The sequence below is a fragment of the Pseudogymnoascus destructans genome, assembly GCF_001641265.1.
Source record: "Pseudogymnoascus destructans isolate 20631-21 unplaced genomic scaffold scaffold_14, whole genome shotgun sequence".
NCBI classification, from domain to species: domain Eukaryota; kingdom Fungi; phylum Ascomycota; class Leotiomycetes; order Thelebolales; family Thelebolaceae; genus Pseudogymnoascus; species Pseudogymnoascus destructans.
Window position 1 is genome coordinate 133,676 of NW_020167533.1, and position 14,948 is coordinate 148,623.

Genomic DNA, 14,948 nt, shown 5'->3' on the forward strand with positions numbered 1-14,948 from the left:
CGACTTTTTGGTGCCCCCTTCCTTGTAGTCCTCCTTTTCATCCATGGCCAACATGGCTCGATGACATTTAAATCTGGAGAGTTGGCGCACCAGAAGAGGCGATTAATGTCATGTAATTGAAATACTCGCCGCTGAATGTAATGATTGTGTGATGGAGCATTGTCTTCTTGTACAATAGTATCCGGACGGTCTACCATGCATTCCCTTGCGAATGGGAACATCTTTGGTATCAGAATCTTTTTTTGATACCGGTACCAATCTATCCCCCCTCCTCCTTTCTCATGGCTTAACTTCCCATTCTTTTTATTCCATCTCCATAGCGGCTCTATACCAGGAAGATTGCGTAGAGACATTCGGCGTATCCCATTTCGTTCTTTTTTTGTCTCTGGGATCCAACAATGACATGGCCCTTTCTCGTCGTAAGTAAAACATCCCCAAAACATAAATTCTGAGTATCCTTTCCACCGTTCCCTAATGCAACTCCGTAAAAATGCCTCGTCTGCCTTTCTCCATATCCGATAACCTCCCCGTCTATGGTTTAGTACCACAGATGTCTCGTCTGACCATATTACATTTTTCCAATCCTCGAGTGTCCAGTGCTGATGGTCGAGGCACCATTTTAATCTCTCTGCCCTCATCTTCTTCGTCAACCCAGGCTTCCTTGTCGGTTTCGTTTTCCGGAAGCCAGCAGTCCTTAAAACCCTCCATATTGTCGTGGAGGAGATGTCGATACCTTGCAAGCTAAGTTCCCCCGCGATATCAGCACAAGTTTTTTTCCTTCCGTAACGGTCGATTCGCACCTTTGCGACAACTCCCTCTGTCGCTTCAGCTGTTTGTTTTGTCGTAAGGTGAGTGGCATATGATTGGGGTCAAACCCACGCTCAATTGCGCGAGTATATATCCGGTTCACCTGTCGGGTTGACAGGCCAGTTTTCTCAGCAACTTCCGCTGAAGTCTTTCCTCCAGTCGGAGATTTGAGGGCCACAATCAGGGCCCTCGTCAAGATATCTGTGTTCGGTGCCATCGTTTGAACTTGAAAGGCACTGTCGATTGTCAGTCAGTTCGTCAGTCGCAAGTGAGGGGAAGTTATGCATACCTTGGCATTCTTGGCAGGTCAAAACTTTTGAATGCTACCTCCGTATGTAAAGGCGTAGGACCCAGGGTCACACGGGAGCTCAGGGAACCAGATCAGTAGGTAGGAAGTAGGATTCAATGCGTAACAATAGGTCTACGTATATACAGCGACTATTGACTGGAGGCCTCACTCCGAGCCTCCAGCCCCTTATATACAGGAACCTGTAGGCCCTAATTTACTGAGCCCGCCAGGTCCACTGTAAGAGCGTGACACCTCACGTGCCCTCACGTGAGGGCCGCCTTACAATTACCTCCCCCTTCTAGGGAATTGCCCCCAATTCCAGGCATAGAGATCAGGGCTGATTGCGCCCTTGTTTGGGCTTGTTTGGCTTGTTTGCTCGCGCGTAGGGTGGGTTGTTGTTATCGAACTCGCGCCTGTCAGGGGGGTCCCGTGACCCCCCTTGTTGTTGTGCCGCGGCCACCCCCAGTTGTTGTGGGCATCGCGCTTAACTCCCACTTCCTACCCAACTTCCTACTTTCCTCACACAACCTCACACCAAGTGCCCGCTCTTCTGGGTTCTTGGCTTCTTCCTTTTGATCCTCTTCCAAGGTTTGCTTCAAGGCTTACTCCCTCTTCGCAAGGTATTTACGTCCCTTCCATCCTTCGTCTTCAGGGACTGATCTGTGGATTAGTTCCGTCAATCATGGCTCCGCGCAAGCAGCCCAAGAAGACAGTGGCGCCTGTCGCCATCCCTCTCAAGCGCTCTTCCGCCCAGATGTCTGGGTCTCCCGAGTTGGAGTCACCTGCCACCCCTACTCCCTTCGGTCCTGCTTCCGTTGCGTCCACCTCTCGCCCTCGCACCGTGCGTCCCTACCGATCACCTTCAGTTGAGGACGCTCCAGAGGAGGAGGAGGAGGTCGCTGCTCAGTTGGCCGCCAAGGAGATGCGTACGGCGCTGGGGTGGAAGCTTTCTGCGCGCCGCCCAGTTCCAGAGTCTGTTGGTCCCCTTCGCGCAGGCTCCTGCGACTGCTGCGTCAAGTGTTTGGTCACCTATTACAACTATCCTGGACAGATCTGCTGGGTCCCTGTTGGCTTGGACAAGTGCGGCGACTGTCTCCAAGGAAACCACCGCTGCGTTCCGGTAGGCCTCCTTTTCCTTCTTAGTGGGATATGCTGACAACCAGGCAGGTCGGTCCTGATCAGAAGGATGCCCTCACTGCCCTGCAGCTCAAGGCCGATGCCTATTTGAACTGTTGCGCTGACGACGAGGACGCTGGGCTGGAAGATGATTCGGTCGCCACCCGTGAGGCTCTGGCCTCCCTCCTCTTTGCCCAACGCGAGTTCACTACCGCTGATAAGGGCAAGGAGCCTCGCACCCCGAAGGTCAAGAATAAGGGTAAGAGAGCTGCTACGTCCTTCCACGAGGAACCTGTTGCGCCTCTCCCTGAGGCTGGGGGCCCCGTCGTCTGCAACCTCAACGACCCACGCCAAGCCCTTCTTCACCACGCTGAGACCCTTGCTGAGCTGGATCAGGCCAAGACCAAGGCTCTCAAGGCTGCTGCTGCTACGTTCCACGCCGCTACTGATGCGGCTCTAGACGCCTACCAGGTTGGCCTCAATCAATACGCCTGTTTACCTATCCGCCCGATGATCTCATACGGTCCGAGCCACCGGTGACCTAGCTTCCTACTTGGCTGGGTGGTTATTCTTGGCAGAAAGCCACACCCGTTCGCCGACCATGAACTGCATTGGCTTGTGGATCTTGTTATATCCTCAGACTTGGGCTTCCTTCGATCTCGCCCAGGCCTCTTCAAGCTCCTTTCGTAGGTTGAGGATCTTCTGGACTCAGTCTCTTGCAACTGGCACCTCCCTTCTCATGGGGTCGTCCTCGATCCCTTGCCGCAGGTCGATGTTGATACCGTATCGAGCCTGATTTGGCGACATCTGGATGGAATCGTGGAAGGCATTATTGTAGGTAAGCTCCGCGAAGTGAAGAAGTTCTACCCAATTGTCCTGGTGCTGATTGCAGTGTAGGCGTAGGTAGGCCTCAATATTCTGGTTCTGCCTTTCCGTCTGGCCGTCAGATTGAGGGTGGAAGGCAGTCGATAGGTTCCGCTGTACTTTGAGGTGGAAACAGAAGGCCGACCAGAAGTGGCACGTAAATACGCTGCCGCGGTCTGTGATTATTTCAGCAGGAATTCCAAAGTCCTTAACCCAATACTCAAGGAAGACCCGCCCCAACTCGGTGGCAGTAATGGTCTTCCGGCAGGGTATATATTTGGATACCTTGGTGTATCGGTCTACGATTACCAAAATGGAGTCTGAAGCCTTAGCTTGGTCTGCTCCTATACTAGGCGGCAGATCTGTGATGAAGTCCATACTTATGGACTCAAAGGGCTTAGTAGGCATTCTAAGGCCTTGCATTTCGCCGTAGGGTCTATGCCGTACCGGCTTGATCCGCTGGCACTGATCGCAGCCACGTACGTACTCCCTGGCTTCCTGGTCTAATCCAGGCCAGTAGTATTTCCGTCGGATCAGTTCCTGGGTCTTCTTATATCCGAAGTGCCCAGCCAAAGGGTCGTCGTGGCAAATCTTGAAGATTTCCATACGTACTGCCTGATTGGGAGGCACGTAGGCCACTCCCTTGAAGTGTAGGATGCCTGCATCGTCTACTCTCCAACCTGAAGAGCCCTTCGCCCACACCGACCCTGCTTCTCTGGCCCTGTGAACAGCGAGCTCGTCAGCCGCTTGAAGGGTTTTGATCAGATCCACTAAGGGTTCGGCCGTGGCACTGTAGGCGCTCTCTCCCTGAGCCATGGCTGCCACCATAACTCGAGGGACAACGAGACCTGGACTCTTGGTGTCCTTACTCTGGTCTTCGCCCAGTGTGGTGCCTACTTCTTGTAAGTCAGCCACTACCCGCCTCATCTGCAGGGCTTCTTCTCCTGCCTGTATGGCTTTCTGGAGCTTGTTTCGAAGGGTAGGAAGCATCACGTTCTGGCTACCCTTCTCTTCCTCAAAGTCTGGTCTCCTAACGGCCCGTCTGCGGGGTTGGTCTTGCCAGCTCGATAGGATATTTGGAAGTCGTAGGCCGACAACGCCTGCGCCCACCGCGCCTGCCTTCTTGTGAGGGCAGTGGTTTCCATGAAGTATTTCAGGTTGTTGTGATCCGTCAGGACCTCGATTGGGTGTTGGCTACCCTCTAGGTAATGCCTCCACTGTTCGAAAGATCTCACGATCGCCAAGAGCTCTTGGTTGTGGACCTCATAGTTCAGCTCTGCTGGCTCCAGCTTTTTGCTGAAGAAGGCGACTGGGTGCCACCCGCCCCTTCGTTCTGGGGTTTCTTCTACGTATTGGGAAAGGTTCCCTGCCAACCCGAAGCCAGAGGAGTCCGTCTCAAGCCTAATCTTACGGCTTGGATCGAAATGGACTAACGTGGGAGCTGTGGTGAAGGCCTCCTTGAGGCGATCGAATGCGCCCTGCTGCATTGCTCCCCACACAAAGGGCCCGGTCTGTTTACCGGCCTTGGCCCCCTTCATAAGGCCAGTCAAGGGTGCCACAACAGAGGAGTACTGCTCTATGAAGCGCCGGTAAAAGTTGGCGAAGCCGAGGAACACCTGGACCTCTCGGTAGGTCTTGGGTGTAGGCCACTCAGCTATCGCAGCAACCCGGTCGCCTTCCATAGCCACTCCTTCTGTTGTGACGGTATATCCAAGGAAGCCTACCTGTTTGGTATTGAACTCGCACTTTGAGAGCTTCACATATAGGTTCGCCTCTCGTAGGCGACCTAGGACCTCCTGTACGTGGTGGGTATGTTCCTCCTCTTTAGAGGAATAAATAAGGATATCGTCGAGGTATACAACGCATATCGTATCAACGAGCCCTTCGAGGGTCTCGTTCATATAGGCCTGAAACGTGGCTGGCGCGTTGGCCAAGCCAAAAGGCATCACTTTGTACTCAAAGTGGCCGTAACGAGTGCGGAAGGCGGCCTTCCACTCGTCGCCTGGGCGGATCCGGATCCTGTGGTAGGCGTTCCTAATATCCAGCTTTGTGAAGACCTTCGCTCCTTGGAGCCAATCCAAGGTCTCTGTGATCAGCGGCAAGGGGTGCCTATTCTTTACAGTGATCTTATTCAGACCCCTATAATCCACGCAGAGGCGTAGACTGCCGTCCTTCTTCTGTACGAACAGTATGGGCGCGCCTGCTGGGCTTACGCTCCTCTGGATCCAACCCTTCCTTTCACTTGATTGAAGGTATTCCCGGAGTGTGGCCAACTCCGTCTCAGATAGGTTGTATACCGGGCCGTAAGGCGGCTCTTGCGTGCTGGTATCGATACCGTGGGTCTTCCTACCCAGCTCGGGTAGGTCTTCTGCCCGCTCCTTAGAGAAGACGTCGGCGAATTCAGCATACTCCCTTGGGCATTGGGGTTCCAACGCTCCTTCCGAGGTCAACGCCAGGACAAAGGCAGTATCGCCTTTGTCTAGCTCTTCAATACCCACCTCCATCGCCTTCGATATATCAAAGGGGTAGCGCCATATCTGGGTCTGCCAATCAATCTGGGGGTTGACCTGTACGATCCAGTCCATTCCAAGGATAACATCCACACCAGGGGTATTCATGGAAAGGAACGTCTGGTCTACGGTCGTCTCCCTTCGAAAGTGGTCCCGGGCCTTGATCTGTACGGTCGCCGCTCCGTATATGGCAATCTCCTTGCCGTCCACAGCCCTCGCTCGAGGTGGGCCCTTGTCTCGGCACTCTAGGCCCTTATCTTTTGCGAAGAGGGGGTGGATAGTTGACGCGTCCGACCCTGAATCGAGTAGAGCCTTGGCCTTGTGCCAGGTAGGCCCTACTTTGATTTCAATGTCGATCTCCATCCTCTTTGCCTGCGTAGGGCGTAGGGCTTCGGTAGGGAGTCACTCCCGCTTGAGGAGCTGGGTATCCAGCTTCCGGACTCCCGGCCCAGTGTGCTGGCTACGGCAGTCCTTTGCAAAGTGGCCTGGTCTGCCACAGTTGTAACAGGCGTTCCCTACTTGGGTAGGCCTTGCGCCTTGGGTGTCGGCTGGCTTGCGCGCAGGTTGTTGGTCCGATCGACGGCGATCCTGGAAGGGCGTTCGCTCCCGGTGATTGCCCGACTTGTGGCTATTGAAGTGGCCCTTCCGAGCTGGAAAGCCACCCTGCAGGGTTCCCTTCCGATTCTCCCTTGTGTTGGGCCTATCCGTAGAAGGATTCTTCTCAGTTACCCATCGGCGTAGCCACCCTCAAGGAGGCGCTGCCTCATTTCTGGGTGTAACTTCGTCAGGAGGTGGGTGGTCCTCTGGGACTCGGTGTAGGGCTCCATTTCCCGCTCCAATTCCTCGAGGTACGCAACGAATTTGCGGATACCCTGCCCCTTACGCTGGTGGGCGCCGTTGTATTTGAGGGCTGCAATGCGTTGCCGGTTGGCTGGGTCGATATGGAGGTCGCGAAGGAACTCTTCAAACCCTGCGATATCTAAAGGGTCATCGAGCCCTTTCTCTTGCGAGGCGCAGCAGTTGTCCCACTCCTTCATGGGGTCGCCCTCAAGGTATTGGGCGGCGAAGGCCACCTTGGATTGCTCGGTTGGGAACATTCTTGGCTGGTATCAGAAGGAAGCGCGGATTGAGGCCATAAACTCGTTGAGCTCTCGTGTCGACTCGCCTTTGTAGACCTTAGGGTCCTTGACCTTGCCGAAAGGCCTATATGATGGGGTTGCTTCTCGCGATACTACGGAGGCAGTCTCTTGTTCCTCCTCGTTTGGGGTCCCCTCCCATTCTTCCTCACTGTCTTGGTGTCACCTTTTCCGGCGTCCTTCTTCTTGTATTCGGGCCTGTCTTTCTGCGAAGACCCTTACTTCCTCCGGGTAGGCGCTATAGTCGTCGCCGTGCGATCGTCGGAATACTTGGAGGGCTTCTTCCATGGTATTGTAGTAGGCCCTCTCTTCTTCGATCCTATTCTTGAGGGCGGCCAGCTTTGACGGCATCCTGTCCGCTTTGCTCATCGCGGAGCTGCTGGCTTCAGGGCCCAGAGTCGGTGGGCTGGCCTCGATGGTTTCTGCCGCTGGAGTCGCTCCTCCGGAGGTCGCTCGGGTAATCCTCTTTTCCTGGCTCGCCATCCTGATATGGTAGGCTGAGTATGGGTTGAGTCAATAGAATTGTAAAGGCATAGGACCCAGGGTCACACGGGAGCTCAGGGAACCAGATCAGTAGGTAGGAAGTAGGATTCAATGCGTAACAATAGGTCTACGTATATACAGCGACTATTGACTGGAGGCCTCACTCCGAGCCTCCAGCCCCTTATATACAGGAACCCGTAGGCCCTAATTTACCGAGCCCGCCAGGTCCACTGTAAGAGCGTGACACCTCACGTGCCCTCACGTGAGAGCTGCCTTACACCGTAGATGCTTATAAATTAGCATGTAAAGGCTTATAAATGCTTATAGATGCTTATAGATACTTAAAAATTAGTATATAAAGGCTTATAAATGCTTACAAATGCTTGTAGATGCTCATAGACAAAGTTCTTGCCCTAGAGGGGTACTAGGAGCTTGATGTATAGGTGGAGGTTGTCTGCATATATCGACAGGGCCTCGTCACCTCTTCTAGCTTCAGCCTAATGTTGGGAACATTCTTGGTTAGGGGGTCTTTGGTTGCCGAGTGTAGGATTGGTGTAATGGTGGGTGCACCAGATGTGAGAATCTAGCCACCCAAGGAAGGGGATGATTTTACTAAGACAACACACTGTCTTAGGAAAAAGAGCCAAAGGGTTGTAGCTTAGACTATTCCACAACGCAGCAATCAAGTGTATGATGTAGTGGAGTGGTTTAGACAAGTTGTACAAATGTTGAGTCTGAGAACTCAGGGATAAGTCAGAGGTTAGCACCTCACTGACTTTTCAGAAACAAGGAGTAACAAGATCAATGCTTGAAAGCTTGGAAAAGACGTGGAAGTATGTGATAGTCAATTTACTGTATTGTCTGCTTGCCCTTTCTTAAGGAAAGGGCAATCCTATTTATGCTAAAGGAGTGTAGTTCTCTCATTTTCCAAGACTTTCCATGACTAACCAGGCTTGGTAACTGTAGTCGACGTAAGAGAATCCCATAGAACCATCTCCTAGGTTCCTAGCCTATAGGAAGTGAAAGGAGGTCCAAGGTCAGAGTACCCCTATAGACAAATTATGTCATAACTTAACCAATCTTGTGGGTAACTAAGGAGCGATGACGTGTAATGAATCATAGAGGGTTGTAGAAGCTTTTGGAGCTATTGTTCATGTTCCTAGGCCTCTAGTTGATAGAGATATGTCATGTGGTAGTATGAGTGATGTCATGTAATGAATCATAGAGAGTTGTAGAGATATGCTATGTGGTAATATCGGCCCAGTAACTAAGGAGCGATGATGTGTAATGAACCATAGATGGTTGTAGCAATCGTTGAGTAGTATTGCTCTTGTTGTTGGTGTGATAATCCAAAATATGTATAGTGACTTGTAGGTTTGAGGAGAAGATTTCTAAGTTTGCTCTTGAGTTTGATAGCAAACTGAGTGCAACAAATGTCAGTATGACATCCAATTTCTGCAAGTGGCAACATTTCTGGGGTAGCTGTATCCACTCATATACGAGAAAGTCTGGAAAGCTGAGAAAGAAGCCTGAGCGTCTCTTTGAGTATATGCCGTAGATTGATCTAGAGGAAGGGTACGTCTCTGATCATCCTAGCAATCTTCTGGCAATACTAATTGTTTATTATAGCACTTTTCACAAGGTTATCCCACCACATAAATATTTCTGTTTGTACGAGCAGGCAGTTTGGACAAACTTTACTTGGAAGTTTGGAAAGTGGGCCCAATTACCAGGACCTGCACAGTGGTACCCAAAGTCTTACAATCTTGTCGACAATGGATGGTTGCAAGTATCCACTCATAGTTCTAGGTTCAAAGAGGCGTTCTTACTTGTCTACTCTAAGAAGTTTGATAAGGAAAAGTGGGCTAAGGTATCAGCTGCACAGGATATGTTGTTCCTGGAGCTAGATTAGAGGAGAACTTGAGTTGCTAAAGTTATAGCGCCGGAGTATCTGGTTTTCTAACGCTAATAGGGGTTATAGAGAAATTGAAGTACTTCATTGTAGCCAGACTTCTGGTAACCTTCTGATAATCGAGCAATTTGCCAAATGTCATCTCAATACTCAGAGTTGTTTGATTCTGACAATCCTATTGCAGATGTATTCTCAGACTCTTTTCCATCTTCTCAACGACTATCCTCATTAAATCAAGTCCCTTTAGGCCTTGAGTATATTGGCAAATTAAACCAATTCATCAAATGGACTAAGGATACACACCATATATTCATTGAGTGGTGGATGTCACGGTTCACCAAGGCATAGGGCGCCAGTTGGGTATTATGAATTAAACTCAATCTAGAGAAGAAAGGAAAGAGAAGAGGAGCACTCGAGCAGTGGCTCGATCTATATACAGCTATTGTGGAGTGAATTCTCTTTAGCGAGACCAGTTCTGAGAATTCACTCCACAACTGAAAACTTCGCTCCAACCCCGGAAAGCTCCCCACACCCCTGAACCCCCACTCGAGCTGCAAGGCGCACTTGATATCGTAACACTACCCCCCCCCTACTCCAGAGTTGATCTCCTGATCAAGAAATCCCATTTTCAAAAAAAAAACAATTGTCTCCAGCTCTCATTTTGGTTTCTGAGGGTATTTTCTGTGATATGCTTGGGTAACTTCTGGAGAATTTTCAAAGCTCTCTGCAGTATACCATGTCTCATCCGGTGGATAGTTCTTCCAGGCTGCCTTGTAGAAAAGCTTCTTTCGAATAACTTTTGAGTCGAGGATTTCGTCCACTTCCCACTCCTCTTCCCCATTGACAATGACTGGAGGCTCTGGCTCCTGTTGCTGCCCTTCGATTGCATCATTCGAGTCAAGTCTTAATAGATTGGCATGAAATACTGGATGAATCTTCATGCTGTTTGGAAGTTTGAGCCGATATGCAACTTGCCCAATTCGCTCTAGAATTTCAAAAGGTCCCACTTGCTTGTGGTCTAGCTTCTTTGATGGCCTCTGTGTCTTTATATTTCGAGTTGAAAGCCATACTCTGTCTCCCACTTGATAGCGTGGTGCAGGTTTCCTTTTCTTGTTCGCGAAATGTTCCATTTTTGCTTGCGAGAGTGTGATTTCATCCTGCAGAAACTCCCAAACCTTTGCCATGGTCTGAGCTATGTTCTTGTGCTCTTGTTTGGCTTCGTGATATGCTTGCTGCTCTGTATCGAAGCTCATTCTTGGTTCATAGCCCTTGTTCGCAAAAAACGCACTTGTCTTGGTTGCATCTGATGGCAAACTGTTGGCAGCAAACTCCGCCATGCACAAGTATGAAACCCAATTGTCTTGAAGATAGTTCACATGAGCTCGCAAGTAGCGTTCGAGCTCTGCATTGAATTGCTCAGTCTGTCCATCTGTTTCTGGGTGGAAGGCAGTTGAAAGTTTGGCCGAAATTTTCCAAATTTTGCAGAGCAAACTCCAGACTTCTGCAATGAACTGAGGACCTCTGTCTGATATTATCGAGTTTGGTAGACCATGGTGCTTCCATACATGTCAAAGTAAGAGCTGTGCTGTAGCTTCTGCAGTAGTCCCTTCTTGCCCAGCGAAACACGGAATGAAATGTCTTTCTTTCGTCAACCTGCATGCAACAACCAAGATAGCATTGTTCCCTTCACAGAGTGGTAATCCTGTCACGAAATCCATTGATATATCCATCCATGGTTGACTGTCAATAGGGATTGGTTGTAGAAGTCCATTGTAGGAATCTCGAGATGGTTTCGATCTTCGACAACTATGGCAGTTTTTGATATATCGAATTATTGTTTTGTCCATGTTTGGCCAGTAATAGTGCTGTTTCATGACTCGCAGCATCTTTCCAGCTCCTGGATGTCCCATAGAAGGTTGTTCATGAACTTCTCTCAACAAGTCCACCTGAATGGTTTCTGGCACCCAAACTCGATTTTGATATTCTAGCATGCCGTTTTTGAGTTCGCAATAAGCCAATGCAACCTCTTTGCTTGTTCGATCACCATTCTCAAGCTTCTGTAGTGTAGCCTTGCAGAATTTGTCTTCCAGTTGAGACTTTTGGATTTTCTCAAGAATTGTCATTTCTCTGATATGAGTTTCCACTGGAGCTAGCTGAGCTGTTTGGCCTTGTTCTTTGAGTTTCTGAATGTCTGGATGTAGCCTCGAAGGTGGTAGCAACACCTGAAGCTGTTGCTTTTGTCGATCATCCTCATCATTGCCTTCTGGTCTGTCACCAGGCCTTCGAGTCAAAGCATCTGCTTTTCCATTTTGCTTCCCAGGCCTATAGATGATCTGGAAGTTGTATCGAGAGAGGAATTCAGCCCATCGAGCTTGTCTTCTTGTCAGCTTCTTGGTGGACATGAAGTATTCCAAGCTTTTGTGAGCAGACAAGACTTGGACTGGAAAATCTGTCCCTTCAAGTTCTGGTCTCCATGCTTCGAAACATCTGATGATTGCAAGCAATTCCTTGTCATATATCTCGTAATTGCATTCTGCAGGTGCTAGCTTTTTTGAGAAGTATGCCACTGGATGTAGAACCCCTTGATCATCTTTTTGTGACAAGACTCCTGATGAGATGAAGTCTGAGGAATCTGCTTCGACATAGGCTGTCTTGTGTCTATCAAAATGCCTCAAGACAGGAGCTTCTGTGACTGTTTGTTTCAACAGCTCGAATGCAGTTTGGCATGCATGAGTCCATTCGAATATCTGATCCTTTCTGGTAAGGTTCACCAATGGCCTCATGATGCTGGAGTAATTTCGGATGAACCTTCGATAGAAATTGCAGAATCCAATGAAAGCTTGCATATCCCTGAGCGATTTTGGAGTTTGCCATTCCAATATAGTAGAAACCTTTGCAGGGTCCATGCGAATACCATTGACTCCCACGATGAGTCCTAGGAATTTGGTTTCTTGGACGAAAAACTCACATTTTGAGATATCTGCTTGAAGTCCAGCTTCTCGAAGCTTCTGTAGGACTTTCCTTATGTGCTCTGTATGCTCCGCTCGAGTAGCACTGTAGATAAGAATGTCATCCATGTATGCGGTGACGAATTGGTTGAGGTAATCCATGAGGGTTTCATTCATGTACCTCTGGAATGTTGCTGGACCATTTGTGAGTCTGAAGGGCATGACCTTGTATTTGTAGGATCCAAATCGAGTTCTGAATGTAGTGAGGTCTTCATCTTCTTCTGTCTGCATTCGAATTCGATTGAAGGCATGTCGAATGTCCAGTTTGGTGAGATATTTTGCTCCTATGACTTGGGCCAGCGTTTCATCAATGAGTGGTATGGGATATCGATCCTTTTTCGTTATGGCATTTAGCTTCCTGTAGTCAACACAGAATCGAAGACCACCACCTGGCTTTCTCACAAACATAATGGGTGAAGAGTATGGGGCTTTGCTTGCTTCAATGAACCCTTTTGGCAAGTGGTCGAAGACATATTCTTCGACCAAATCAAGTTCTTCCTTTGACATATTCCAGAGTGGTGCATATCCCAGCTTTGCATCACCTTCGAGTTCAATATGATGGTCTGAAGGTCGATGGGGAGGTAGCTTGTCTGCTGCCATTTTTGAAAAAACATCCAAAAATTCATGAAATTCCTTCGGAAGGATCAGTCGAGAGTCAATTTCTTCAGTTTTGGTCTTGTTCTTGTGCTCGATTATGTCCTTCATTGATATAGCAAAGACTTGAGCTCCTCTTTGCTTCATGAGCATTCGAAATGGTGCTGCGCCAATCATTGCTATGGTGCAAGGTTTTGGTTTTTCCACTTTCGGAGCAGGTTCCGGAGGAGGCATTTCTTTGGCTTTCTTCTTTGGCCTTTGTCTTTCGCTTTTAGATATAGGCTCTGTTTCGAGGGCTCGATCTGGTATAGAATGGTTGCAATAATCTCCAGTGAAGAGGACTTGATCATTGATCATATCGAGAACAACTCCATGTTGCTTCATCCAAGCTTTCCCGAGAATGATGGAATGTTTTCCCAGCGAAGTAATGAATAATGGACATAGGCTTTCCACATGCTCTCCCACTTGTAGTCGAGGATATATAGCATGTGTGATAGCAGGGGCAGCCTCTCCATTGAATCTTTCAACTTGTTTTGGCTTCACAAGTTCGACTGGGGCTATCCCTTCGATTTCACATATTCTTTCTGCATCAGCAGCATTAATGAAGTTTCCACCTGTGGCACCAGTATCGATCAATGCATGGACAATAGCTTTGTATTTTCCTATTCTACAAGTAGCTAAGAAAGGGGTGTCCGGATCAAAACTGGATCTCGAGGAAGAAGCTGCAATTCTGGCTGCACTGCCTCTAGTGATGACTTGTCTAGAGGCTATTCGTTTTCCGAATCGATGATAGACTCAGCTGTAGATACCTCATTCACTTGAGCTTTGAGCTTCTGGGGACAGTCTCGAGCTCGATGTCCATTTTGTCGGCATATGAAGCATTTCCCAAGTTTCATGAGCATTTCTTTTGCTGGATCTTGATGCGGTGGTCGATACAGCTTCTGCGTCTTGTTTTGCATGTTGGAATCCATTGTAGGTTGAGGGATTGAAGTTCGAAGTGCCTGGCCCTGATTTTGAGTTTGGCCCATGTTGTTCGAAAATGACTTTGGCTTCCTTTTGTCTTCTTGTTCCTTGATCCGCTGAATATTCTGGTCGATGAGCATGTATTTCTTTGCAAACTCGTGAAGTGTAGTAGCTCCAACTTCAGCCACTAAGGCTTTCTGCATCTGTTGGTTGACTTTGAAGCGCAAGTCATCCAGCAAAGTTTCTTCAGAGTAATCAAGCTCTGTCGTGAGCCTTTGGAACTCAGCCCAGAACACTGCAAAGGTGTTGTTTCTCTGATACAGCTTTCGATACTCAGTTTGAGCTGTGTGCCTTCGATCGGGATCACTGAAGACTTTTTCCAAAAGTTCGAGAATTTCTTCTGCTGTCTGCAATTTGTTTGTAGAGTTTGGTCGAAGCCTTGGATTGACATGTCGAACTGCCAGTCCTCCCAGTCGACTCTGAATGTAGCTCATTTGTAAAGTCTGTGTTGGAAAATGATCAATGTTGGCTTCGAGCTTGAGGTGAATTTTCACAACCCAGTCTTCAAATGCTGGCTCTATCCCATCTGTGAGGATTGGAGGGTCTGGAATCCGAGCTGACAGTCGACTGTGAGAGTGGTGTCCTGGTTCATTCTTCAGAGCTTGTTGGGTTTGCTTTTCAAGATATTTCTGAATTGTTTGTTGCTCTGTGATTTGTTGCTCGTTGCTCTGGATCAGTTCCTGTAACTGGAGAATGGCATCATCCTTTTCAGCCAGTATCGAATTTGAGTCCTCTGCTAGGGCCAAATAGTCCCGAAGAATGTTCTTGTGCAAAGTCCATGCCATTTTCTGGTTGGCGACAGATAGTTTCTGGAATTCGTCAAAGGTTTCAACATTCCATTCAGCCTTTTCATGTCGATTTGCAAGTATAGATTCATGTCTCTCTTGAGCTGTTTTGCCCAGAGTGTGAAGGAAGGTTTTGGATTTGAAATTAGGATCATGAAGTTCATTGGTTTGGTTTGCAGAGCTTGGAATTGATGCTCCTTCTGCCAGGGATTCCTGGTCTTGTTCTGGATCATTTCGAGCTGCCATTGCAGCTTTTTCTTCAGCTGTATAAGCCATAGCGAGTTGCTATTTCAATTTCAGTTTATATCGTCAAGTCAGACACATATTGCCAAAGGCCCTATTGTGCAGTTGTTGGCCATAGGAGCCACTCGAGAGGAGCGCACTTCCCTCACAGTTATATCCTTGTCGAGGGAGCGTTGTA

The 14,948-nt window shown here is 48.8% G+C and overlaps 1 protein-coding gene across 1 annotated transcript; it reads right to left on the reverse strand.

Moving 5' to 3' along the window:
* Window positions 1-5,988: 5,988 nt before the first annotated feature.
* On the reverse strand, window positions 5,989-6,683 carry VC83_05534 (uncharacterized protein; the record flags this gene model as incomplete). Its single annotated transcript, XM_024469154.1, has 2 exons — window positions 5,989-6,274; window positions 6,316-6,683. The coding sequence occupies 2 exons, from the start codon at window positions 6,681-6,683 to the stop codon at window positions 5,989-5,991; spliced, it is 654 nt and encodes a 217-aa protein (XP_024322905.1).
* Window positions 6,684-14,948: the final 8,265 nt, after the last annotated feature.